At 39.7% G+C, this 26,848-nt stretch overlaps 1 protein-coding gene across 5 annotated transcripts in view; it reads left to right on the top strand.

The window, feature by feature from the left end:
* Window positions 1-17,614, top strand: part of DCTD (dCMP deaminase) — a 52,925-nt gene extending 35,311 nt beyond the window's left edge. For all 5 annotated transcript variants that reach the window (XM_042812405.1, XM_042812402.1, XM_042812404.1 and 2 more), the window contains 5 exons: window positions 2,141-2,252; window positions 3,607-3,742; window positions 13,089-13,205; window positions 14,754-14,850; window positions 16,850-17,614. In XM_042812405.1, the coding sequence (XP_042668339.1) occupies window positions 2,202-2,252; window positions 3,607-3,742; window positions 13,089-13,205; window positions 14,754-14,850; window positions 16,850-16,928 (480 nt within the window). In that variant the 5' untranslated portion in view covers window positions 2,141-2,201 and the 3' untranslated portion in view covers window positions 16,929-17,614. The remainder of the gene's footprint in view (window positions 1-2,140; window positions 2,253-3,606; window positions 3,743-13,088; window positions 13,206-14,753; window positions 14,851-16,849) is intronic.
* Window positions 17,615-26,848: the final 9,234 nt, after the last annotated feature.

Below are 26,848 nucleotides of genomic sequence, written 5' to 3'. Positions count from 1 at the left end.
CAGTTTTTTGTTTTTTTTTTGGGGGGGGGGTTTGGTTTAATAACAAGATTTACTAGGAAATAATTTAACAAAAGGAGATGTCGGAATCTCTCAGTTCTCAGTGCTATGATTTTTCTGGAGAGCTTTTCCCAGAATGTGTTACATGGTGTAGTTCTGCACTGGGTGTTACGTATCTTTGTTGAGGGCTCACAGAAGATGTCACTGTGAATTTCACTTAGGAATGTAGTAGAGTATTCCTTTAAAGTCTGTGGGGGTTTTGAAGTGTGTAAATCTACTTTTGTGATACATTGTAAATAATCACTCATGAGTTTAAACATTTTCTTCTAATTTCAGTAAACCTGGTCCACGTTCAGTTTGGCAAGAAGTGTGTAAGGGGAAGTCTTTAATTTCTGCTGTGAACCTCTTGTGCTCTGAACACTCTTCTTTGGTAGTAGGATGCAGTTTCTATTTCTTAGACAATTCAAGCCAATTTGAGCACCCTCATTTTTATGTTTGCTTTTATAACAGACAATTTTTGATACTGTTTACAATGTTGTCAAAGTGTAGGAGAGGTCTGCTGGTTGCACAGAGAGTGTATGTTTCTCCCATCTTACTCTGAGATGATGGCCTTAATGATAATCCTCATTCATTCCAAGAAGAAGCAAAAATTGCTTACTTCTAAGATGCCACATATAAACCACTCAAAAGCAGTAATTTGTCTTTGGTAAATAGAGCCTTGTGGGTTTCTAAAGTACAGTTTTAGTATGTACTGGCATTCTCTTCACTTAAATAGTGTAACCTCGGTGTTACAAGCTAACTGCAAGCCTCTAACACATGCTATTTTATGTTTTTAGTCATAAAAACAATCATTAACAAAATGCTTGTCTTCTAATGTTTGTGCTTGGAAGGCACTGGCACTAGAGTGGCTGTGAGATGTCTTGCAGTTTGCGGTTACCTCTGATGCACTATTCTGCATGGCTCTACACTGCTGGAAGGGTATCTCAGTCCCTTTCCTCTTTTTTTTTTTTTCCCCTAAAAAGTCTTAAGCTGTCTTCCTGGTAAGTGGAATCCAGGAGGAAAAGTACTGCACTTCTGTGTTTTGGTAAGCTATTTACTGTCTTGTATTTGAGCTGTTCTGAGGATTGCTGAAGGGCTGTTAAAATCATTACATCATTTTGGTTTTCAAGTGTAGCAGTGTTAGGTGGGATTTGGGGGACTTTTCTTTTGGGCTTGATGTTTTTCTGGAAACTTGCAAATCTTTCAGGTACTGGAGAGAAGGTTGGGGGGAAAAAAAAAAGTCTGTCTTTGCCTTCTTTTTCTGAAAAGCACAGATACCTTCCTGTTGTGTTTTGTGCTGTCCAGGAAGTCTTTCAACCGAAAGGAGGCAAGAGAAAGTGACGCGTCACTTCTCCTGTGCTCCTTCTCTCAAATAAACCGCTCAGTGTAGGGGCAGAGGCAGCTTTTCATGCCACATTTATACATTCTGTCTGAGGGGAAAACTTGTTGAACTCATCAGCTTACAGGGGGTGTTCATAAAGCCCATAACCTCAAGAGAAACTTAGTATTGGACTATCAGAATGGTTTACAGCCTCAGACTGTTGCCTGTAAGCATTGTCCAAAGAAGCAGACTCAAGCAATAATTGTACAGGCAGAAACGAATGACAGAGCTGGAAGCCTCCGAATAGAAATCTAGAGAATACTTGTCATAGGCGGAAGTACAAAATAGCTTAGATTAGAGGCTTGCAGTTAGCACAGTCATCACAAAAATGATTGTGTTGTTTGAGTGAAAAGAACGCCAGTACAAGATATACCTGAATCTTAGAAATACACAAGGTGTTATCTGTCGAGGATAAATTGCTCTGTCTTTATAGCTCAATGCTCTGAATAGCTCAACCTTCTTATCTAAAACAGAAATTTGCAACCTTGCTGGGTTTCCTTTCCTCTGAAAGGAAATGTTGCATATATATGTTCTTGGAAAGCATGTAACACTGATGATTTACTGGCGAATGAAAGGTGGTCTTTGTGAGATTCTAGTCCTTTAGATTACTTTAAACTTGCTCTCATTGGAAGAATGCAGTCAGCAGTAACTTCACCTAAGTGTTATTTACTGATGATGACTGCATTTTTTTTTTTTTTTTTTTTTTTTTTTTGGAAACTATAGTTTTGGCGATGAAGCATCCTGTAAAAAACGAGAGGATTATCTGGAATGGCCTGAATATTTTATGGCAGTCGCATTTTTGTCAGCGCAGAGAAGCAAGGACCCAAGTTCTCAGGTAAGAAGTCAATGTATAAGAGTAACATAACCTAATCTGCCTTACACATCACATCAAGTGCACATGTAGCATTTTCAGGGTTTTCTTATTAAAAGTCATTTTAGTATATAGCTTTTGAATTTTCAACACGATCAGCGTTTTTTGTTACAGAAATTCTTTTATTGGCTCTGACCTCGTGTATAATTCTCTGTGTACATTTGTAGGTTGGAGTTTTGTTAATATTCCCTTCATCTGAAGGTTAAAATGACACACACATTTTTTCCTTTTTCTTGTAAATATAGTTACAGTTAGAGGAGAATATAACTACTGAAAGTTGTAGATAGTAATGTTTTTTAAAATATATTTATCATCTCAGAAGTTCCTTTGCCTCACCTGCAAGAGTATAAAAATTCCTTCTTGTTTGTTATTGCACTCAAGTTGTCTCTCTCTCCATCCTTTACTTTGCTCGTGTACCTCTCTTGCACTTAACATTGGTTGGAGGTGATAGATAACCTCTCATGAGACATGCAGTTCTGCAGCACCCAATCAAGCTGTTGGTTTCCTTTCCCTGAAAAATTTCAGGAAGAAGATCCCAACAAAGCAATGGATTAAAATGCATGTATACAGCCTGCTCAGTTACTTGCTGGCTTCTGTGTGTTATGGCTCTCAGTTCTCTGAAGCATGTTTATTTAGGGCTAAATTCTTGTTTACCCAGTGCTAGTTAATAAACATGTTGTGTAAATTAAAATCAATGCTATTGTTGTTTCAGTACGTCTAAATTATGGACGCAAAACTTAAAATTCTTCATCACTTCCTCAGTCTAAAAGAAGGGCTGTGTGCAGATTTGGATTAAAGTACTAGAAGGAGGGGGTTAAAGTGTCTGATCGTTTGGTGTGTGTTTGCATAAACAAGCCATGCAGGGTGAATGCTTATCTCTAGCTAGGTCAGAACTAGCACATTTTTGTCCAGTCATCCATCCATTTTCTTTAGCTCCTGCGGCTGCTTATATTGCACTGGAAAAACTGGTCTGGGGAGCTGAACTGACAGAAAACTTGTATGTAGCACTGTTAGTTGCGTGCTGGTTCTGCTCCCTGAACTTGGTTCACTTTGTAGTCAGACAAGGAACAGCGCTGGCAGACTGAGCTGGGGGCTGGGTGGCTAGAAGGTAGCAGGCTTGCATCTGCCCTGGTCTGCCTGTTGGGTTCTATTGTGACCTTGTTTATTGCAGCCTTGTCAGGTAAAGCTCGTATCTCTAAAATTTGTAGCATTGACTTTTCAGCTCTTATCTTTTTTGATATATGATTTTTGCATGCTGTTGGTACTACACAAGTCTTCTTTTTTTTTTTTTTTTTTGTTTTGTTTTGTTTTGTTTCAGGTTGGTGCCTGTATTGTAAATTCAGAAAACAAGATTGTTGGAATTGGGTACAATGGGATGCCTAATGGCTGCAGTGATGATGCACTACCTTGGACAAGAACAGCAGCACATAGATTAGACACAAAGTATCCTTACGGTAAGGCTACTTGTAGCTGACAAGTCAGACTTCTGATGTTCCTGCATATGAAAGACCATCTGGTAGAATTTCATTCTGTTTTTCTTCCACTTATCCATCTTTGTTAATGTGCTCATACATGATACATCAGAATAATAATCACAACTCTGAAAGTAAATTAAAAGTCTGCATGGAGGGCTGGCTTCTGTGTGAAGTATGTTTATACATGGTTAGCCATTTTAGACTTTGAAATGAAGTCTGGTAAATGTAATGCAGCTTATCAGCACACAGTGCATGCAAATGATTGCTGTTTTGGTGTGTTTGTCTCCACGGAAATTACTGAAAGCACGTATATGCAAAACAAATAATTAGTCTAAAGTACTAGTATTAAAATTGTAAACTGCAGTGGTTGTGGGAAATCCCAGTATTAAGGTGTTTGTGGCATAGATAATACATGTTATGACTTGTAGATTTGAATTTTGTCTTAAGTGTATGACATACTGTCATTCCATGCCTCTTTTCATTTCATGTCACAGTAGATCCTCACTGCTACAAGTGAAGTGACTTTCACTGTTTATTTCAACCTGTGATTTGATTCACCTCTACTAAATGGAGAGAATGAATGAGGCGCAAGGACAGTTTCATGGTAAAATAAAGCTGAGTGCTACTTTGGATTGTGTCTTCACAGCAGGCTTAGTCTGGCTTTCTGCAGGCTTGCTTTGAAGGGTCCTCTGTGATTATTGACACATCTACCAAACAAGGCCACATGGTTAGACCTCTGGGCCATGTGTGATTTGCAGGAACCAAAGAGGATGGTTCTCTGAGCTGACTTGAGGCTTCAGTCCATGAGGACTGGCTGTTATTGGGCATGGAAATAGTATTGAGAGTTGTCTTGCAGATTTCAGCAGGTACTGTTGTGGATGAACTGTGGTTAGGACTAATAAAGAAGGGGGGAGTGCATGCTGTCTTCAATCCCTCTTCATGTTTTTGCTTCCACGCCAGCTCTTGCTGAACCTCTGTGCGGTGAGACTAGTGCAGCAGGAGCTGTGGGAGCAGGAAAAGTGGGTAGTTCCTTCATTTTGTGCTTCATCTTAGTCCCTCCTGGGTTCAGGAGTGGAAGGGGGAAGAACCACAAAGCCAAATGAAAACCCTTGAGAATTTTTCCTGTGCGTGAATGAGGGGCAGTGAGCACCAGAGCTTGGATTTTATAAGGATTCTGACTCCTCCAATACGAAGTATTTATTTCTGTCCAATAAATCCATGTTCTTGTTTGTAACTTCTAAAAATTGATCTGATACAGGAATGGGACTTGCATTAGCTTGGAAATTTCTTGTGTTCATCCAAAGCTCTTTCTGAACAGTGATATTACATTTTCCTATAGCTTTGAAATGTAAGATTATATGCTGTGGCTCAGCTCAATTAATCAGCTTTGTTTTTGAGTTCTTGTCCTTGTTCAGTTCACCAATTCATCATCAGACTTCTAAAACTAGCTCTTAAACATGGTAAGATTTCTTGTTATTTTTCATAAGAGACGCACTGCTTACAGTAGCACCAGCTCCTGCCAAATTTTAACGTCTGTTCTAAAGCACAGAAGCTCTGGTTTTACATATAATGAAGATACTATAATGGTTCACCATGGTACGACTGCTTTTTATTTATAGGGTGTGGAAACAAACATTGCCCCATTGATTAAAGATAAAGCTGAAAAGAGAATATTGATTTTGGTTGAGTCATTATGCTTGCTGCAAGTTCTCAGTTCTGAACTAAGATCAGTGTGTGTGGTCTTTGGGTCTTAAGCACGTTCCAGGAGAGATGCAGAAATAGGGCTCTCAAATATGAAGCTCATTGATTTAAACTAAAAAAATATATATATATATGGGATTTGTGGGAATATTTTATACAATAAAATATGAGGGTTTTTAAAATTTTATTTCTAGTTAATACTGGCTCCAAAAGCTGTGGAATATTTCTTTTTTAACAAGTAAAAAGTTAATACACAATGGTTAAAAAATGTACTTATCAGTTTTGAAAGCCTGGAGAGATGAGTTCATTGCTAGGAGCTGCTCCAACTTGTGCCTTTCCCCTAAAGAATCTCAGTCTTCACCTCGTTAGGAAACATCACCACTTTGTAACAAAGTGTCTACTGTGACGAATTAACAACCTATTTTGTAATTCACAGATCATTTAAAATCTAGCAATTTCTTATTAATCTGGATAGCACAGTTGACAAAACAGGCAAGTACATATAAAAAAAATAAAATCTGCTTTAAGAAATTGCGGTAGATTCAAAGCGACACATAGAATTGCTGCTAAAATCTCATTAAGCTGTCATGTTTTCCTTACTGCTTTTGCTGATTATCACTGCATTTGTGTAAATTGAACTTCTTAGCTTTGATTTTTGTTGACTATCTTGTTAAAGGGTAGTACAATCTTACTATGTGCTCCATGAGCTTATCATGGGAACGCTGGCGCTGACTCCTCTAGAGCTGGGTGGTGTTTATTATGTCAAGATGGTAACTGTGCATATACCACCACGCTACCCTGGAAGATGTCTTCTAGAGCTCTTTTATGCATCTGCACTGCTACAGAAAAGGGCTGAGGTTTGATCTCAGTGCTGTTTTAAGTGCTGCATTAGTTTAGCATAGCCATCAGCTCGCTTTCTGTGTCTTTTGGACCGCTCCGAAGGTCTGTTTCCAGAGCAAAGCCTAGGTGTTGCTCTGAGTGGCTCCCTCCAAGGCTGCTACAGAGTGCAGGGTGGAAAAAGAGCTGTAAGAAAACTCTTGTTCTATTGTGCAAAGCCTGCTGAGACAGTATGCTTAACCTTCCTCCCTCCCTCAGGCCATACTGGGGGATAGGCAATGCATGCCTTGTTTCATGCTGTGCAAGTACCATTGTGGTGGGCTGCAAAAAAGTCATCTTATTTCTTTATGCAGTTTGAACTGAAACATACAAAATAAATGCGTGCTGCCCTGGGACTCTTGAGATGTGGAGCTGTGTGGCCCAAGTTCTATGTAATGCTGATGGATACCCGAGCAAATGAACATGAACTAGCATGTGCCAGTTGGCCTTAGGGCCAAGGGTCATCCCTGGCTCAGTCTGTGTTTAGTGTTACAGGTACAGCGGGGGATTGGACCCAGAGGCTATTCTTGCAGAGCTGTGTTAGGTGATCCTGTAATAAATTTATTGAGCTTCAGCAGAACAGATGGATACATTGACCCCACAGCTCTGATCAGTTTCACTGCTTTATAGCTAGAAAACTTATTTCTATGCTAAGTTAATGGTTTTATACATTCTTGAGTATACTAGCATTGTTCTTTCAGCTTTTCTTACTAAGTGCCATCAACCCTTCTTCCTCCTTTCCCTCTTTGCCCATGCACTTACTGATAACAGTGATCTTTTGAACTTTTGTTTTAAGGCTAAACGAATCCTGTCAGTCTTACGTTTTACTACATCTTGAGAGCTATTGGCTTGAGATTGTCTCAGTTATCTGTGTTTGCCACAATATAGCATACATTGTACATATCTCGCCTGCACTGTGAAGTGTGACTTCTGCTCAGTGCAATGTTAAAGAAAGGGCTGTGCTTGATTAAAAATTGTTTTTACCCTTATCTAAATGTAACCTGAGCTGCTACTGAAAGAAGGCATGAAAATGCTAGGTAGTGCTCATTTTACCTAAGAGGATGCAAATGTTTGCAAGCTGTTCGAATGCTACAGGAATCATGACGTAAATCACCCATATTGATACTCTGCATTCCCTATGAGAATCTTGAAGCCAATTAAACCTTTTCTTTTGAGCTGTGCAATATACTTGAACAGGTTAGTAGTGTAGCTTTGTTACTTTAGAAAGTAGGTAATGTTTTGCTGAACGCTGTTTTTCTTAGCAGAAAATCAAGCTGCTTTTTGTTGCTTTGTGGGAACTGGTTCTTTCCAGGCTGCCAGTCAGTGACAGAAATTGGGATGTTTCTGTGCACCTCAGAGAAATAGAAAGCTAGTTTTGAACACCCACTTCACTGAGATGTTATTAAAAGCTCTTCCTAAAGCTTTGTGCTCAATACAGTGTACGGGAATTTCTGAATAATTACGCAAAATTCTGGTGCTTGGAGTCAAAAGTGAGTGCCCCCTGTGCTGTTAGATGAATGCAAAGCTTTGATGATGCATTATTTCTTCTCACTGATCATTTAAAATACTACATTTTTCTCCTATTAATGTCTTACTACTGATGCTAGTTGCTATGCTCCTGTTACGCCCTCTGTCTCCACTGTAATCTAAGAACATCTATTTGACAACCAGTCTCTAATTAAGAGGGTTTTAAATTAAAATGACTGGCAAATATAGAAACCTCTAAGCAATAGAGAAAATACTGAGTAAATATGCTTACAAATATTTATACAGGTTCAGATACGATAAAATATGTGCTGTGGCAGAAAGTATACTCTAATTGAACAGTACCTGCTGTGTAAAATGAAACAAACTGTTAGCAACATTTTGTTGTGTTAGGATTATGAGCTTTTCATCAATTTTTTTAAAGAGATGAACGCTTGAAGATATTCAGGCAAATGTTACTTCTGTAGAAGCTGTTATTTTGACAGCATAAAACTTGATAAGGCACTATGAAGAAGTGTGATGCACTCTCTCCAACTGGCAGTGCAAAGCCGAGGCTTCAACTGGAATGGGGATCTATAGGAGATGCTCTCCACCTACAGCCTCTCATTCTCTTGTCCTGCCTGGATTTCTTTCTAATTCTAGCATCGTACACCAAAATGTCTAAGAAATTTGGGAACTTTGAAATAATTTCTCATATTCTACTTGCCACTTAAGAAACAGCCCTGTGCTCTGTTGAGATTAGTGCAATCTTGGAGCACTATGGTAAGAATGGATTGGATTAGCTATTGCTTTTCAGGTTCTGCAAAAGGTTTCCCTGCCTGCTCCCAGCAGATTTTATGTGCTGCTCATAAATGGGCTGGGTAGTCCCCATATTCACTTCCCAGTTCTCCTCTTTTAACAGAACAAATTAGTTAGGTGGGGCTGTTCCCTCTTCCTGACTGCAGTCTGAAAAGGCTAAGGCTCTGATGAAATCTGGTTCGTGTTAACATTGCCTTCTTGCCCCAACCACAGCAACTGCTCTTAGAGCAAAAAAGCAGGAAGGAGCCAGCAGAAATAGCTGTGAGCAGCATCAACACAACATCAGAGTTCTATCTTCCACTGGTGCAGTGAGCAGCATCCACCCCCCACACTTTCACAAAGGTTGAAATAAAATTAGCATCGTTCTATAGTTTGAACCACAGTCCCCAGGCGCTGTCACTCCAGAGCTGGTGCTTTTCAGTAACTCCTCAGTGCCTTCTGCATCCTTGCTGTGTCCAGCATTGGTGCAGTGAGTAGAGGGTAGCAGGCAAGTAGAGCTTGGACTAAGTTGGGATGGACAAGGGGCAAAAACAAAGTGAAGATTTTACCAAAGGACTGAAAAGAAGAGGGTGAAATTACGTAACTCCCCGTATGCGTTTTTGTGCCAGCTTTATGTTGCAGAACACCTTGCCAGTACCATACATTTGTTCTGGGTTTGTCAAGTTGGTTAAGGTGGCAGTAGAAAATCTTACGTTAACAAATAAGTCAGAACATGTTGCGTGACACTGTATGCATTGAAGTGTATTTCCTTTAAATGTGACACCATATTTAGTGCGTGAAGTCTCCAAATTCTTGGTCTGTTTTTCTGAGTAATTAGCTACACAGAAAGGTCGCTTCCTGGAATCTTTGCTTTGTTTTCTGTTTAAAATATAACATGTTACAATGGTCCGTACTCCAAGCTCTTCATCAAGCCTTGTAAGCCTTTTCACAGTATTAATAAACATTTTGGGTAATTCTAGTGGTTCTTATAAAATCACTGATCAGAACAGTCTTAGAAGGTGGAAAGAGTGGTTCTGAACACTGCGAGTCAGGAAGAACATATTCATGGTAAGTGTTTAATACTGAAAAATGACTGTCAGTAGGGTGAGTGGGGGGAGAGGGGGGTTCTTGTTTGTGGGTAGGTTTAAGGATGAGCATTACCTAATATGCAATAAAAGTGATATGCAGCAAGAAAAGATAGAAACACAAGTAGGAATTAATACTACCAGAAATTAATCAGTCCTCTATTTTTTCCCCCCTCTCATGCACATTGTATTAGGTGAAGGAAATGTCACAGGACACACTGTGTTACTGCATGATTGTTTCTTCAGCTAATGAAGTCTTTAGAGAATACTTTTCAAGCCACTTTTCCAGCATAGAAACCAATCTTCAAGACCTAATAGACCTAATATAACGTTAACTGTATGTGAATATTATTTAAAAAAAAAAAATACTAAACAACTGGGAGTTCCCAGGGGGTATTGCAAAAATTTTAGTTCTAATGGCCTGCTTAAATAAACAGCTTTCAGATTTCTGAACACTATGAACCTGTGCAAGGTTTCTTTTAGTGTCTTACTGTCTGAGAGGGAACAATATTTTGCTAATAGTAGCTGGAGCTCTTAATGGTTTAGAAAACTTTGTGTCACCTTAAATGGGAACTACTCTTGTCATTACAGTTAGGGATTTTGAAATCTGGATTTGACTTTTGTCTCTTTAAGTAATACTCTCTACAAAGTTGGTCAGGTCTGTAAAGTAATCTGTTATCCATACAATTTTTTTATTTATAAATGGATCAACAGTAAATGCCTATTTGCTAGAGAAAGAAGAATGAGAAAGAGGGAGTGAAGACCTATGGGACAAAACCTGAAAATATCTGTCTGATGCCTGTACCTTATTATGGACCATCTAACCTACTATCTCTTACAGGTGCCAGTAGCAGGTGTCTAGGGAAATGTATAAAACAAAGACACAGAAAATAATAGATCCCCCAGAATAGTTTTCCAAGTTCAAACTACTGAGCCAGAATGGTTTTGTAATTAATAGCCCAGTAAACAAGGGGTGTAAAAAGTACTGGAAGGAAGGACTCCTTTAATCAATGCGAACCTTTAGTCTCCTACTACTTTGTGCTTAAAGGAATATTTAGTTGAGCTACAGTGTGCATGAAAAGTTCACCTCCTCTGGTTTTTAAAACTAAATCCTGTTGGCTTTACTGGAGATTCCAATGCTTTTTGTCTCGAGATGATTGCTTCTTTCATATTATCATCTCTGTGTCGTCTTTGTCTCTCTTTTCACTCTAGAGAGTTGTAGTTGTTTTTAACTTCAAATTGTGTTAAGATAGACAGGAGGCAAAATATCTCCCTCCCTCACTCCGGCTGATTATCTTTCATAAGTTATTTTTGCCCTGAAATTGTTTTTGCTTGGAAGAGGTTTGTTGTTGAAAGTCTGGAAGTCTGTAGTTTCTAAAAGGCTATTTCTCATCAGTGCAGGAGGAAAGTTATAGTGGTACTAACACTGAAATGTGGCTGTGTTTGTGGCTGAGGACTTCTAAGTTTTAGTAAAGTAGAAATATTTGCTGAAGGAATTAGGGTGGTTATTTATTTATTTACTTCTGTGAGCCTTTGAAAACATTCTGTCATCCTTCTTTCTTTTGTGGAGGCCTTTGAGACAACTGCCTGGAATATAAGCCCGTTGTTCAAAGAAACTGGAAAGGGATGGCTCTGTCTAGTCACCAAACCCAAGTTCCAGGTGCTGTTTTACCCTTACTCTTCTGTAACCCCAGCAGAATAATTCTGTGGCTATTCCTTTGAAGGCTGTATAAAATTAATGTAACTGAGTAATATATTTGAAGTTAAAAGTGTTTTCTGGGTTTTCAAAGTTTAAAAGTTGCTATACTTTTATATCTTGTGTAATTGATGGTACAAGTCTAAAATACAGTGTGACGCAATTATCATAGTAGTAGAAATAATAGTAACAAACGGTTTATTTTTTCCTTTGCTGTTATTACTTTCCTATTTTTACGTTGGTTTCTGGCTTTTCTTTTTATGAGAAGATATGTGAACAGTGTAATTATAGTGATTCTGGGGGCAGCTTGTCTAAGTTGATACTGAGCTTTCTTTAGTAAGTGTTTGGTCCTTAGTGACTTGCCTACATGGGAAAGTTTATTAGGTTATATATTAGACTGTATATTAGGCTGTAAATTTATAGCACGTTAGCTGTTACATAGACGTTCCATGTAGACCTTTAGCACATACGGAAAACATTTCCATTCAGTAAGGATTCCTGCATGCTGAAAGTGCAGCACTCAGTTATTCTTCGTGTGGCAAGATCATGCACACAGGGGTCAGTCTATAGTTGCACCTATATTATGAACTTGTGCTCATAACTTTCCCTGTTTTAATTTTCCCATATATGAGAGGAAGACTTTTTTTCCTTTTTTTTTTCTTCTATTTCTTTTTAATCTGTTCTTCAAAACCTGTGCTTGGTGTTACTTGTACACACAGGTCTCTGGCCGAGCTCAGAGCCACGCTTGAGTGCCTGTTTACAACGTCTATCATGACACCAGACAGTTTCTCAGTAGACAGATGAATACGTTCTGCAACTTGCTGACATTCCTAGGTGTAAACAGAAAGTTGTAGCACAGATCCTGTTTCCTAATGGTTTTCTTCAGAAGTTCATGGTGGATGACCTAAACTGAGCTCTCTTCTCCTTTGTCTGAAACACGTTCCATGCTGTACTGATGTGTAGAGCATAACAAGTTGAACCCTCAGTCGCCATCTGACCAGAAGAGCTGTTGTGTAATGGAGGAATAAGGCAGAGTTGTCTGTTGTTACCTGGCCTATCTCAAATCCATGGAGAAATAGAGGACTTTGCTTTCTTGCTTGGGAAGTCTGGCACCTTTTAATGAGCAGTAAACTTGCTTTAATATTAAAGCTGGGACGTTTTTATGGTTGAGTGTGTCTTGTGTATTCTTGGGGTGAGAGAATCATGCAGCAGTACCGAGCAGTTCTGGGACCCAGAGGACAGAGCTGCTCAGTTTTACTTCATGATTCTCCTGCCTTTAAGAGCGCATAGTGTGCTCTTAATAACCATAAGAATGTTCCTATCTGTGCATGTAAACACATAAATGAGCTGTTTTATACTGGCAATTAGATACTCCAGAGAGTTGTGAAGCTGTGAGATATTGCTTCACTTAGGGTGGTTGCAACTACTTGGCCCACAGCCTACGGCTTTGTTGCCTGCTATAGGTGTTAGCAAATGGCAATGCTAATGTGCTTAATGATATCATTACTAATCAGCAGCCTGGTCAGAACAATTGACCTTCATTGATCTTGGTATTTCTGCTTTTATTTCTTCCTCTACCCTTTATGACAAGCTGTGCAAGCTATTTGCCTTTGAAAGGATGTAACACTTCAATTTTAGTTTGACTGATTTATTTTAATGAATGATATTATGAATTGTCGTTCTGTTGGTTTTTTTTTCCAATCAGTGTGCCATGCTGAACTGAATGCCATCATGAACAAAAACTCAGCCGATGTGAAAGGGTGCAGCATGTATGTTGCCTTATTTCCATGTAATGAATGTGCAAAGCTCATCATCCAGGCAGGTAAGGAGTACTGCCAGCCTGATTCGTCAGTGTTGCAGTGCTGCTTTCTCATCAGTATCATGGATGTATCTGATGTTAAATTGCTGCTGTTAGATCTAAATTAATTGCACTGTCAACTTCATAAGATGCTACTTGTGGGTTGGGGTTGGTGTTTTTTTTGGGGTTTTTTTTTTTTTTGCATCTGAATGGTGCCAAATTTTTCCAGTGCTAATTGCATCTTCTGTGATTCTAAGCGTGCTTCTAATTTAGGTTTGTAACTTCTAGACCAGGAGCTGCCAAAGAACAACACAGGCTTTGCATATAATTACTGTCAATTTTACTGTGCTCTGACACTGAATAGAGTAGGGCAGAAAGAAATAAACTTCTGCCATGACAAAAGGTCTGTTGGGAGTATATACATGAAATTTTAATTTGAACGTGATGCATAGTAGATATTTGAAGATTTTAAAATATCTTTGCTCATAAATGTCACAAGATTGCTATGATCCTACTTTAATTATGTCTTTTATTACAGTTGTTATAAATCTGTGCCACTGCAGAAAGTGTGCTGGCCTAAATGTGTTGCCTTTTTTTCAGATCAGGCACCTGCAATAGGCCGCCGTTCCAATGAACATCTCTGCTTAAGCAAAGCTTATGTTTTGTGCGTTGAGTAAAGTCTTGCAGTCTTAGCATGCATTGCTATTCTGAGGACTTCCTCTTGCCATAATGGGCGTCAGAAAGAACAAAAGAAGAAAAAAATGTAGCTAAAGGGAGTACTTTTTTTGGTCTGTAAGGCTTGAAGTGAAGAGGGGTGAAGGCGGAAAGTGACATTTTTTATTTGTGCTACATTTCTCTTATTTACAGAATAAAAATCAAGTGGTCTTCAAAGGTAGACTTGCTGCTTGTTCTCGGTGTAGTCACTCATCCTTTTCCTTATGCACTGAGGTCAGCAGAAAATAGCATTGGTATTTATGTTACCTGGTAAATACAGGAAGATGATGTTAGGTCTGAAATGTCTCTTGGGTCAGCCTTTATATTTCTACTGTAAGTAGGGCACAAATTGTTAATTTGTGTGTGTCGTCATTCCACAGTTTGAGGCAATATGTGCTTATGAAACTTGGAACTGAAAGTTACTTATTGAATGGAGAAGAAAAAAGCATCCTTTTATAGCTGTGTGTTTGGAAGGGGATTGAGATTTGGGGTTCTTTGGGAGGAATTTCATCTATATTAGGTAACGGGACAAGTTTTCAACAGCTTTTTGCAAAAATGCTTTATTCCTACTCTATCTGCCTTGAGGTTTTCCCTGCAAGTTTTTGGATCTGGTCTTCTGATGTGAACTTAGGTGAAATCAGGGAAAACACTTTCTAATGGTCTGAGAAAAATGCCTTCCCAAACAGCTTTACCTTACACAGACTTATTTTCATGTACAAACTCTATGGTTCACTTCTGCTTAGAGTTCTAAAGTATGTGGGTGAGTGCTGTCTTTTCTGATTTTGTGTACCAGTTTTTATGTCATTACTTTTTATTTTCCCATGGAATTCCATTTTTTTTTTTTAATGACCTTTCTAGGCATAAAGGAAGTGATTTATATGTCTGACAAGTATCATGACTCTATTGAAATGACGGCTGCACGGCGGATGTTTGATTTAGCTGGTATTGTATACAGGTAAGAGAGCTTACATTTAACTTTGTTTTTATTTCAGAAAGGAAGAAAGTTGTGGAAAAGGCCAACTTTCAGGCAAAAGTGTCGTCTTCTGCATTGTACAACTTTTTATTCACTGATAGCAGGCTTGCTCTGTATACCTGTGAAAGATACTGGGTTGACAGACAGTTGCAACATTGTCTTTCCCATATGTGTTGCTAAAGTTCAATTTCATAATGTTTGTATGAAAAAAAAAAAAAAACAAACACACAATTGGAGTTTTCCTTTTTATTCCTGGCCTTTTTTTTTTTTTTTTTTTTTAAGAAAATTTCTCTTCATTTGCCAGCGAAATTGTGAATATGATAGTTTGTTTGTTATGTTTTACTTGGAGAATCATTGCTGACCTTGGTTTGAGTAGTTTAGACTTCCCAGTGAGTTCTTAGAGTCCCTTACCACAAGAATTATCCTATGTGTGTAACTGAAATGACTAACTTACTTTACAAGGATGACCTGACGATACCTATTGAAAGTTCAGTATCTTGTTGCAGTCAATTTAGGCAGGTATCAGATCAGCCACCTGCAATTAATTCTTGGTGCCTATAGCTGTCCAATCTTCTTTGGTCAGCATTTCTTGTGAGAAAAGTATAAAATCTGGAATATTTGCCTTAAAGTAATGAGAAACTGAAAAATGTTTGAAGAATAGTTTTTGAAGACACTGGCAGAGATACCTAAAGACAATCTGTTCAACAGCTAGTTTGATAGCAATAACATGCTGTGGGTGAAGCTAATTATCTGGTCAGGAAGGCATTGCAACTCTGAAAAGTTTTACAGTATTAATATAAAGACTTCGAAAAATTTGCAAACATAACAATTCTGACAGATAAAATCTTATGATGAAAGGTACCTACTGGGTTGAGAAACATCCATGAAAAAATATAGCCGTACTTGAAATTCAGTTTTAGTTCTTCAGTGTATTTTGTGCCTACTAAGACTGTTTGACTAAGAAGCATAAATCATTCCCTTGCAAGTCAAATCTTATAACTTCTCCAGGGTGAGAAGTGTTTCTTGTATTTCGGACTGCTGTTCTGGACAAAGTACGTTATAGACTGTCAGTTTCTGTGCCCAGCAGCATGAGCTTTCCTGTGTTGACTGTTCTTTATTCTTGTATTGATTATTAAAGATGTAGGTGGTATTTAATGAATCTCTTGAACTGAATTGCAGAGCTTAATTAGGCACTAAATCCACACTATTTGCATAATCCTTTGTTTACTGGTAGACTGGAAAATATATGCTTAGTCCCCAAATACCTTCCTTGCTAATTGCTGTAGCAGATGCTCTAATGATAATAAAAGGAAACGATTTGTGGCTGTATTAATTTTATAGTTTTAAAGTTACAATTTTTAAATTATTCCCTCTTAACTAGTTTGGTTTTTTCCCCAGTACAGTACATAATGTGATCTATTCCCCTAGCAAAAAAAAAAAAAATAAAATAAAAAAATAAAAAAAATAATACACAGAGGCAAAGTTTGAAAATGTTCTTTGAAGACGTGGTAGGGAAAAAATGCCATCAAAATATTTGTCAAAATACATTTCAGATATTTTGTATGTACACATACAGATATACCTATGCATGTATACATATATATAGTATATGAAAATACGTGTGTGTGTGTGTGTGTGTGTACATACATGTATGTATGAAATATTTGAAAAAAAATCCCAGCTTTGGTAACGTGATGCTACCGCCTGCAGCTAAGTTGTTAAAACTTCTTTGACTCCTGGGTAATTTATGAACTCCAATAGCCGAAGAATGTACAGGCTGACCCTCCCCATGTGTCTTTTTTTGTCTTAGTCTTTCTTGTCCAGGTTTCTCGCAGTGTGGTGCACTATAATTGGCTCCCACAGAGATGAAAACTATGTGAACCCAAGGAGGGTTTTTTCCGTCAAAAATGCAGCTGGAGCTAAAGCAAGCAAAATGTTTTAACTACTCACTAACTAATATCTGTATTTTTCTTTATTTTAGGGAATTCAAGCCAAAATGTAACAAGATCATCATCGACTTTGATTCAATTAACAGCAGACCAAGTCAAAAACTTCTGTGAATTAAGTCCCATTATATCTCTAGAAGACTGTGATTATCCTTCTCTAAAAAGCTGCTAATGCCTTTCATCTTGAAGTTACTTGCAACTTTTTAATGGCTTCTACAGTAAAGTAGACTTCTAAGAAATGTAAGGCATAAAATGTTCCTCTCACTTCATCTTGTCATGTGGAATCTAAATCAACTTAAAATCTTTAATGCCTTTATCAAATCTGCTTTAAAAGTCTAGGAATGTAGGTGAGACAATATAATCCATGTACAGAAAACTGTTCTGGTTCTTGCTGCATTCATCACCACATGCTCTGATTGGCTGTCAGCACTGATTTAGAGTCAGTTAAACAGCAGTTCTTATAGTAACCAGTAGTACATTCAAATATGCTAATGTATGTTGATCTCTCTATTGGATGTGTGGATCTAAATAGCTGATCCTAATAAATGACAAAATGTGTTATCCATACAAGTACCAATCTTCTAACTTGCATAACACTAGTGTTTTAAAAGGTTATACAGATTAAAGTATATATTGTATTTTACATGTGTTACCCAACAAAAGGAAGTTGATTTTTCTATTAACTGCTATCTAATACTGTTATACTTGTGCGGTGGTGAGACAGGAAGTTGTTCTGAGAATGGTCGATGCTGGAGCAAGCTTTAGAGACCTTTCAATTCTTTTTTTTTTTTCACCAAGACTCCAGAATTGAAGGGGTTAGAAGGAGTATATCATTTCTCTCTTACCTTTGGGACACCTATTTGGAGTTGGTTTTCAGGTATAGAAGGAAATTAGTTGATTGGTCTAAGTTCACTCTAGACGACCCAACACAGTTCAGTCTTAAAATTAACCTGTAAGATAACTCAATCCTTTTTTTGCCCTTTGAGAGAAATTGGAGATACTCAACCCATATCCACATCTGAGCCAAAAGAGGTAATTATTATGGTGTTAGCTTGTTTCTCAGTGCTAGCGTAGTACTTTCATTTCTTAAATGTTGCCTAAAATAATATCCTTTTTAATTTTATTTTGAGATCTGGGAATATATTTTGTGTTCATTTTCTCTAATTTGATTTTTTTCAAATTAAATATGCCTAATGGCTTTGTTTTAGATTTTTTTTTTTTTCTTCTAAAATGTGGTTATACTTCAGTGAGCTTCTATTTTCTCTGAAAAAGCTTTGTTTCACATTTTGGGACGTTATGCAATTTGGCTTCATACCAGTATTATTAAAGTCTTATTAAAATCTACTACATTGAAGTAGACTCATTATTATAATTTTAAGCCATGTGCTTGGTTCCAGAGTGCTTCTGCTTTTGCAATCATATGCAAAGCATATTTTGTGTGTTTGTGATATTACATAAAGTGTAATGTTTGTGAAACATTTGGCTACTAAAGGGAGCACTGTAATGTATTATAAGATATGCCCATTTATAAAGTAATTTCTGATATTCTCTTTTTTTTTTTTTTTTCTATACAACTGCTTTCCACCTCAGAATTGTTCTGTGGCTCACTGCCAGAAGAAGAAATTTGCACATATGTGGAGGGTGAGGGTGAAAAATGAAACATTACATTAATAAAATGTCACTAAAACAGCTCGTGCACATCTTTGTCTTTAGTCTGAATTGGAACTAGAAGCATTTCTACTTATACTGTTCTGACAATAAGACAGAGGGGAGAGAAGCTGCAGAATTTTGGTTTTGGTAGTAAAATCACTGTTTTCTTCGTAGATTTAGGTTCGGACTTAGAATATGTATGTATTGTGATTCTGGTTAATTTAAACATTGTTATGTAAGGCCTTGGATAATGAGAATGGAACATGTACATAAAAATTCAAGGGGTGTTTCAAGCAAAGTTCAAGTGTTTCTAGGAATGCACTAGTTTTATAATGACACGCACATTGGACTTTCCTGTTCTTGTATAACAAAAGAACAGTTCTGGAGAGTACAGTAGGATTTCATATTTCTTCCAATCACTGTTTTTAGTCTGGTGGAGCCACGTATATATCGTGTCAGGGTAATTTTCAGTTGATTCAGACTAGCAAGTGGGAGCTCTAACTTCCAGAGCAACTTTTTTTCCTTTCTATTAAACCCACACGCACACTTGAGAGAACATGTGCTTAGCCTGAGGTTAATGTTTTAGAACAAATCCTCAAAATTTGACCCTTAGTATTTGTAGGTGTGCCTAGAAATCTCTTGTCTTTTTTTTTTTTTTTTTTTAATAGTCCAGGAGATAACACTTTGCCTTCCAGATAAAGAATAATGTCAATTACCAGAGCAAACAATGAAAATCATCAAATACAGTAAACTCGTTTCTGCTCCTGAAGCTCAGGTTCAGGACAAATGGAGCTGCATATGATGGAAAGGCAACTAGAGGCCATTTAGTCCTACTGTTGATGAAATGCCGGCTGGCAATCAGTGAAAACCAGCTGTTCAGGGCTTGTCCTGTTGACTTTTGCATGTCTTCAAGTGTGGGGATTCTGCAGCCTTTCCGGTCACCCATTCCAAGTGCTTGCTCCACACTGTGCTTTTTTTTTTTCTTTAGTCAGAATTTCTGCTGCTACTGCTTACATCTCTTGTCTTTCATGCTTTTGCAATACCTGCCTGAAAAAGGTGAGGCTTCCTCTCCATAAGCATGTGTTAGGTAGCTCAAGTCAGAAGCTGGGTTCCCTTCACCTTCAACCTTTTACTCTGCGGGCTGAATGAATGCCGCTCTCATTCTGTCTCACACATTACATGCTCCACTTCTTCACCATCTTCCTCGCTGTCTGGGGAGCTCAGAGACTGCACAACTCCAGATGTGGTCTTAAAAAAAAAAAAAAAAAAAAAAAAAAAAAGTTGAATAGAGGAGCAGGAGTACTCACTTCTGTCAACCTGCTGGCTCTGTGCTTCTGAGTAGAGCCTGTTATGTGACTAGCCTTCTCTGTTGCAAAGGCATTTGGTCATCTCGACCACCTTGGTCCTTGTCTACCCAGGAGCCTTCCATCCATTGTGCACCCAGCCAGTCCTCTTACATGAAGTTATTCTGTTCCTGGTGCAGGATTTCCCTTTCTGGAATTGATCACGTTTTTGTTAACCCTGGCTCCATTTTGAATCACCAGCCAGTTTCCTTTGAGCCCAATGTTTCACCAATACAGAGCCTCACAGGACCAGTCCTGGCTACCAACAGCGTGGCTATGGAAAACCACCTCTCCAGAGGAAAGGCAGGCAGCCAGACTGAGGTTTTGGTAGGGGGCAGTTTCAAAAATACAGTGCAGGAAGCTGACAGGAGACTCTGGGGAGCACTTTGTGGTTTCAAGGGTGGGCATTTTGACAGTGTAACAGCTGCCCTTGGAGCTCTGAACACTGAGCATTTTGCAGCTTTGTAAACGAGGAATGTCTTCACATACAGAACAAAAATTATACTGTGACCAGCATAATCATTCAGATTTCCAAAACAGCATATAAAAACTGCCAGTGAAAGCTCCTCTGGTGCATCACTCAGACCGAAAGCTCTACATGCAACTCAGGAACCTGCGGTAGTTCATCAGCTGCTGAAAAAAGTCTTGCAGGAGTTTTAACTTTGCTGAGAACAAGCAAAAACTAAAAATTCTGAAGCGGGGGGCTGGGAGACTTGGCGCAGGTGAAGCGTGACGAGGCACGGGGTCTTCAGCTGCTCGGCCTGCAGCAGCGATCAGGCTGGGCTTGGCCGCACCTGGGAGGAGCTGATGAGGTGAGCGCGTGCGGAGCTCGTGGCATGAGATGGAGGCGCGCCGCGGGGAGGGCGTCTGCTACAGCCGGCGAGGAGCGAGTCTTGCAGCAGGGAGGCAGCGCTACGTGGAGGTAAGGGTGACAAAGGGTGACAGACTGTGAGTTTGGGGCTTGTTCTGTGCTTTTACCTGAATTTTGTACTTTTTAGAGGAGTTGGGTTGGAGAGCTGCTGTTTCTTTCTTGGGCTTGTTGAAGCTTGCGCTGGAAAATCAGGCCTTTGTCCGCGTGCTCCCTCTCATCTAAACATGAGACAAAAAATCGAGCTCGGTGCGCTGGATTTTTAGTTGTTAGCGTTATTTACAGTGCTCTTAACAAACGGTGCCCTGAAGGGAGTGAAAGTAATATGCTTCAGCCACCAAAAACGCATCATAAAGAAACAGTTGCCCGGTCTTTCCTGGGATTTCCCACTCCGTGTTTTCACCTCCCCAGTCCTTCACTGCTTTCACCTGACGCGTACTCCAGTTCTGTAGGGCTCCTCGCACCGAACGAGGGGGAGCAAAAAGCGTTCAGATCATCCCTTCGGTGGTGTTCTGCTTTGCTTCGTGGTTCGCTGTGTTCTTCAGTTGGTTGTGCAGCTCGGTGCAGTCTTCTACGTGGCATTTCTTTTTTTTCCTCTTTTTTTCCCCTCGACTGTTCAATCAGCTCTGCTAATCACAGTGTTGCTGGGTAAACAGAGCTGATTAAAATTAAAATTTCAGTTTTGCGTTGTAAACGATGTGGCACTTTAATACTTTTGCTGTTGTGAGGATACTACTAATAACGCATCTGGTGTTTTCTGGTGTGGTTCTCGTGCTTATTCCTTGAGAAGCTGATGAGTTTTCGAGAGATCCACGTTCGGTTGCTAGGATTTTGTGGTACTCGCGTTTCCTTTTTCAGAAACGGCTGTGCGTAATTACATTGGATATATGTATCGTGTTTATTCTTTCTGGTTTCACATCTTACGGTGAAGGCATGTTTCTGTGACATTTGGGGCAGTTGCTCTGTAAGAAATGAGTCTTTGCTGTTAACATTGCCTATCTGAGAAGAAAACAAAAACAAATCAAGAGGACATCCAGAAGGTAGTTCGGTGTGGAAACGACTTGAAAAAGTGTTAATTGTTGTTTGGAGGCTCCGCCTGAGGAAAGGGGTAGACCAGAAGGAGACCAGAAGGCTCTCGGCAGGAAAACAAATCTGTGATAGGGTGCTGAAATTTGAGCATGAAAGGAGGAGAGAAAAGGACTTGTGGTCCCTGAAGAGCTGTGTTATCTGTTGGGTGCTTCGAGGCCAAAGGAAGCTGTCTTGAAACAGGAGAACGGACCTCACTGTGATTTGGGCAAATAGGATTAGTAAGAAAAAGGTTGGAGATCTTGAGCAGCTGAGGCTGTTTTGTGCTGAACTGAAGGAGCTTTTCGAAGTAATTAGGGAATAATAGTGTCGTGGGGTTTTTCTTTCTTCCTTTTTTTTCTTCTTTTCCCCCTGAAGATCTACCTTTCTCTTGTGCTAATTAGAGTTATTGTCTTTTGAAATTCACAGCCTTAGTGTGCCTGCTGCTAAGAGGTCGCTGCAGAGTACCTACGTGGTTGGTTAGTAGAAGCACAGTGAATGCTGTGTAGGCTGAGTGCAGGTGGGAACCTGGTGGTACGTGAGAGGCTGACTGCATCCCACTGAGAGTCAGCATCTCTCCAGAAATAAAACCTCCAGCTGCCTCTGGAGCAGTGGTTCCAGGTGTGTGCTTTGAGTGCTGCCTGTTCCTCTGCTTCTTATTCTTTTGCGTCCTCAGTGTCTCTTCCTGCAACTCCCATCATCTGCTCTGAGGTCTCTCCAGGGACTTGCAAAGACAGGAGCAAGAGGGGCTGTATGGCATGCAGCAGGATGCAGGTTCCTGAGGATGGGCCTGTGGAGTCCTGCACCCAGTAGGACTGACTGAAGCCTGCAATAAGGTGGCTGATGTCTGGGGTGCTCCTTGATGTGAAGCATAACAGTACCTTCATACGTTTGGCTTGGGGGAGGGGGCTGTGGGAATAGGCTTATAAAAGAGCCTTAATGGAGCACTCTGCATTACGTCCCACTGTTTGCTGCTGTCCACTTCCTTTGCTTTCCTGTTGATTGGCGCTCAGATTATGAGAAGGGCTGTAACTGTCCTTTGCAGTGTGTATTCGCCTTGCAGCTAAGGTGGCTGTACAGTTCCTGCTCATGACAGGGTGTAAAATATGTGCTTAACTATCTTTTAAGTCAGTGGGGCTAAAGCTGGTATGTGCTCACATCCTTTTCTGGCCTGAGGTCTACAGATGGAGTCTGACATCCCTATTGGCATTCTAACAACGCCTTTCTGACAAAGGCTGCAAAAACACAGCTTTACAGCTCAGTAATAAATATTCTGATTCTGGATTCTGCCCTCGAGTAAAGGCTGTGCGTTACATGAATTGATTTTAAACGTGCTTTTAGCTTAGGCTGATGTAACTAAGGTGTTGTTTTACATATCCCATGTGGAAGGAAAATAGGCTGAGGAAGAGTGGAGGAGAGCTGTTTCAGGTCACCATCTTGTCACTTGAAACTCCCTGTGGGTTTCTCCCTATGGGTATCTCCTGGAAGTGAAAATAGCTGTATAGTGTTGGAGCTTCACCATATTTGTTTTATTTCAACTGCTTTCTAAGGTTAAAGCAGCATCATGCATGCAGAAGTGACTGACTTCACCTTACGTGGGGAAGGATTATCTGTGGATGATGTTTCTGAGAATTTTGTGTTTGAGAGAGTAGGTCATGCACTCATGCTTGGACGTTTTCTTTCTACAGGAAAATCTCCAAAAGGCAAGATAGAGTCTAATAATGTCTGGATTTTTTATTTTTATTTTTTGTGGGGCTTTTTCTCTCTTTTTTGTTGTTTCCTTTTACTACTTTTTTTTTTTTGCCATAAAATCCTTTTAGTCTTGGTGCTCAAAGTTATGGCAATAATGTTTATGAGCTTCCTCACCCATGTTATTTTTACTGACTGCAGAAAAATGGTCCTTTCCAAGTGCATACCTGTACACGTGTAGCAGACACCTCTTGTCCCTGCTGCCACTGCGGTGCTGCCTGGGAGCGCAGGCAGATTGGTTGCAGTGCTCAGACGTGAGCAGCGAGCGCTGGAAAAAGCATGTCAGCCTATATGGGCTGTCTGTTCTGATTTGGAAATATCTGTTGAAGGATGCAGCAGGGGAGACAGGCTGTGGAGAGGAGCTTAGGAGACCAATGTCTGAAAAAGGAAGTCTCTCGAAAGAGCTAGGAGTTGTGCTTTAGGAAGGCAGGTTGATCTCCTTGATGTCAGGCAATGAGATTTGACAGATGAGCAAAGTTGTTTTTTGTTCTTTGTGGTTTTTTTTTTTTTTTTTTTTTTTTTTTTTTTTTTTAAATCATACCTAGCTCAGACATAGTGTCAAGGCTACTGAGGTAGAAAAGGAGCAGAAAAAATGCATAGTTGGAGCACTGGCCCTGTGTTGTAAGGTGTGTGTACCTAGACTTCCATTTCTAGGAGGTGAGCAGGAAACTGCAGGACACTGCCTACTCTGGGGGCTGAGCTCTGCCTCTGTCACCCCACTCTACTGTCGCACTGAGCTGTCTGTGCCAGCTTTAATTTCTGTTCACCTGACTGTGCTGAGAGTTAGCATCCATTTCTTCTCAGTCCTGAACAGCTCACGAGGCAGCAGCCTGCAAGCCTTGTGGCTGGCCCTCAGCATGTCATTTTTGCCTGTGTGGGGAAAACAAAAAGCCAAAGCATAGAGGACTCAGAGGTGCTGGCCAGGGCTCCCACACCTGGCACAGAGGTCTGATTTCAGTTGTAAAGTGTAACTAGGGAGTGACTTCACAGGTGCTTACCGAGGCAGGATCAGCGCTTGGACAAACATGATGGGTGAGAGGTTCCAGCTGCTTCTGGCTGCCATGGCTCAACCTTGCAGCAGGGCTGGCTCTCTAGGATCTCACTCTGTAGCTCTACTCCCAGCCCTGCCTTTGACTGGCCAGAATTCCTGACTTGACCTAGCACATTTCATTCCCCGTGAAACAGGAATTTTGCCTTGAATTTGGGGTGAGGGATCATAGGTAATAGCGAGAGCTTTATGGTTATGACCCATCTACATGCATCTCTATAGGTAAAACATAACCCTTACATCAAAGTATTGCAAGGACGTGTCTGCAAGCAACACCAGGGTTCCTGGGATGAACTGATGCTTCAGGTCTTCCTGCCCATTCATTCCACCATTTGCTTCTCATCTGAGCTGAAGCAAAGTCCCTGGGTCACAGTCTGGTCAAGCCAAATTGAAAGCTATTTTAATACAGTTATGAAATGAGAAAAGATGTTGACCCAAATCCACTTATTAGCCCTTCAAACTGAAGGTAACATTCTCAAGTTATTTTTAGTAAGACATATCAAAATCCACATCAGGCTGGGAAGTAACTAAGCTTTGTTTGGCTGTGCGGGTACATAGCATTGAAGTGCAGTTCCTACTTCTGTAACAAATATTTTATATCTTGGTGTTATCTCTATTAGTTCTTTCCTCATTACTAGATGCATAATCGAGTATACAGATGTATAATTAACAGATATGCAGGGAAGTTAGGCTGGTCTTTAGAGAGCGTATAGCTGTAAAGATTATCATGATGGAAAGGAATAATCAGAAATGAATGGAAAAGATTACCCATGTTCTGAGCTCACAGAAAAAAAACTCCAGGAGGAGCGATCTTCAGGGAGAGATCCTTCCTCACTGGTAGTCAGCTTTAAATGGAGCCTAGGAGAGGTGCAGCCAGGCTCCACCCTTTCTGGTCACATAGGTATATTGCGTTCACCTGTGCTCCCATGGCTGACTCAGTGCTCGCCTCAGGTGATCAATCAGAGGTTCAGGCCATGATTCAACAGTTCCCTTACACAGACAAATTTTGTTGAAACCTGTAACTTGCTTATGTTAATTTTGCAAAATTGATACCAAGGTTTGTTTTTCTTTTTTTTTTTTAAATCATGAAATCTGTTTAGCGTTCTGAAATAGCAAGATTTAAGATTTAATAAGCTTAAAAAATGGTAATTGTAAATTAAAATTACTTTTGTCTTTATCATGCTCTGAAGTCCTGAGTCCTGTTCTCACCGAGTCACAAATAACGTTAGCAAGACTGGACAGGTTTAAATGAGTTGGGACGTTATTGCCCAGAGGACTTGGAAGAAGGTCTGAGCAGCGCATTTGTGTGGGAGTGATGAATTGATTAGATAAGGCTTTAGGCTTTGTTGATGGAGTTACCTGAAAGCACAGCCAAAGAATAAAGCAGCTAGTTGATTTTTCTCTCCTTATTCCTCATCCTTCTGTCATATGTTCACAGTATTGCATACAATTGGTATCCATGGCAATTATATCGTAGCAGCTGATGAACTCTTGGGAAATAAAGATTCCATTTGCATGCAAATATTCTAAACAGCAAAGAGGTGAGGAAGAAAAATGGCTGATAAATAAAATTATTTCTCTCTTAGAATATATTTCAGTGTTTTCCTTGAGGCAGCAGTAGCTTTTTCAAATTGTGTTCTTACTGAACAAAAGCTTTCAAAGATCAGCGTGCATGTATGTAAGTTATGATGAAGAAAGCAAAGTTAAAATAAGGCTCATTGATTTTGTGATGAAGCATTCTAGGTACTCCTTGTGCAATTTAACTTTCTTGTCTGAACACAATCCAGTAACTTCAGAAGGAGCAGACACCTTTCATTTGAAAGCTAGACTGAAAGAGGGATAAATTGCTTGCTAGGAGCTGGACACTGGTGGCTGGTGTAGTCTTTTGTGTCACTGGATCTTGCTGTCAGTGCCACCTCTGTAAGGCGTGGAAATGCAGTCTTTCTTTTTGCTCTTAAACAAAAGCAGTGTACTGTTGCTCTGTAGAACAGAAATACTTGCACCAGTTGCGTGAGCTAGCTCTTCTTTCATGTCTATTCTACTAGGTCGCCTAAGCAAGACATTAGACGTATTGTGATAGTCACATAGGTCTACCATTTCCAAATTTTTTGGAAAAAAAATGATTCAGAACAAAATTATTGTGACATACATGAATCTGTCATAATCTCCATACTGTGGTCAATAGGTTATCTCTATACTGTGGTCAATAGACCCTCATTTACTAACATGGAAAACACTGTGACATGTTGCTGAAAATGAAGGTACTGAAGCAACACGAAGGTACTGATGCCACCCATTAGAGCTGGTGGGA

The sequence above is a fragment of the Centrocercus urophasianus genome, unplaced genomic scaffold, assembly GCF_019232065.1.
Source record: "Centrocercus urophasianus isolate 14NV4802_14NV808 unplaced genomic scaffold, USGS_Curo_1.0 seq_13, whole genome shotgun sequence".
Taxonomy (NCBI): domain Eukaryota; kingdom Metazoa; phylum Chordata; class Aves; order Galliformes; family Phasianidae; genus Centrocercus; species Centrocercus urophasianus.
The sequence above is the reverse complement of the archived record's forward strand: the minus strand, read 5'-3'. Positions and strand labels throughout refer to the sequence as shown.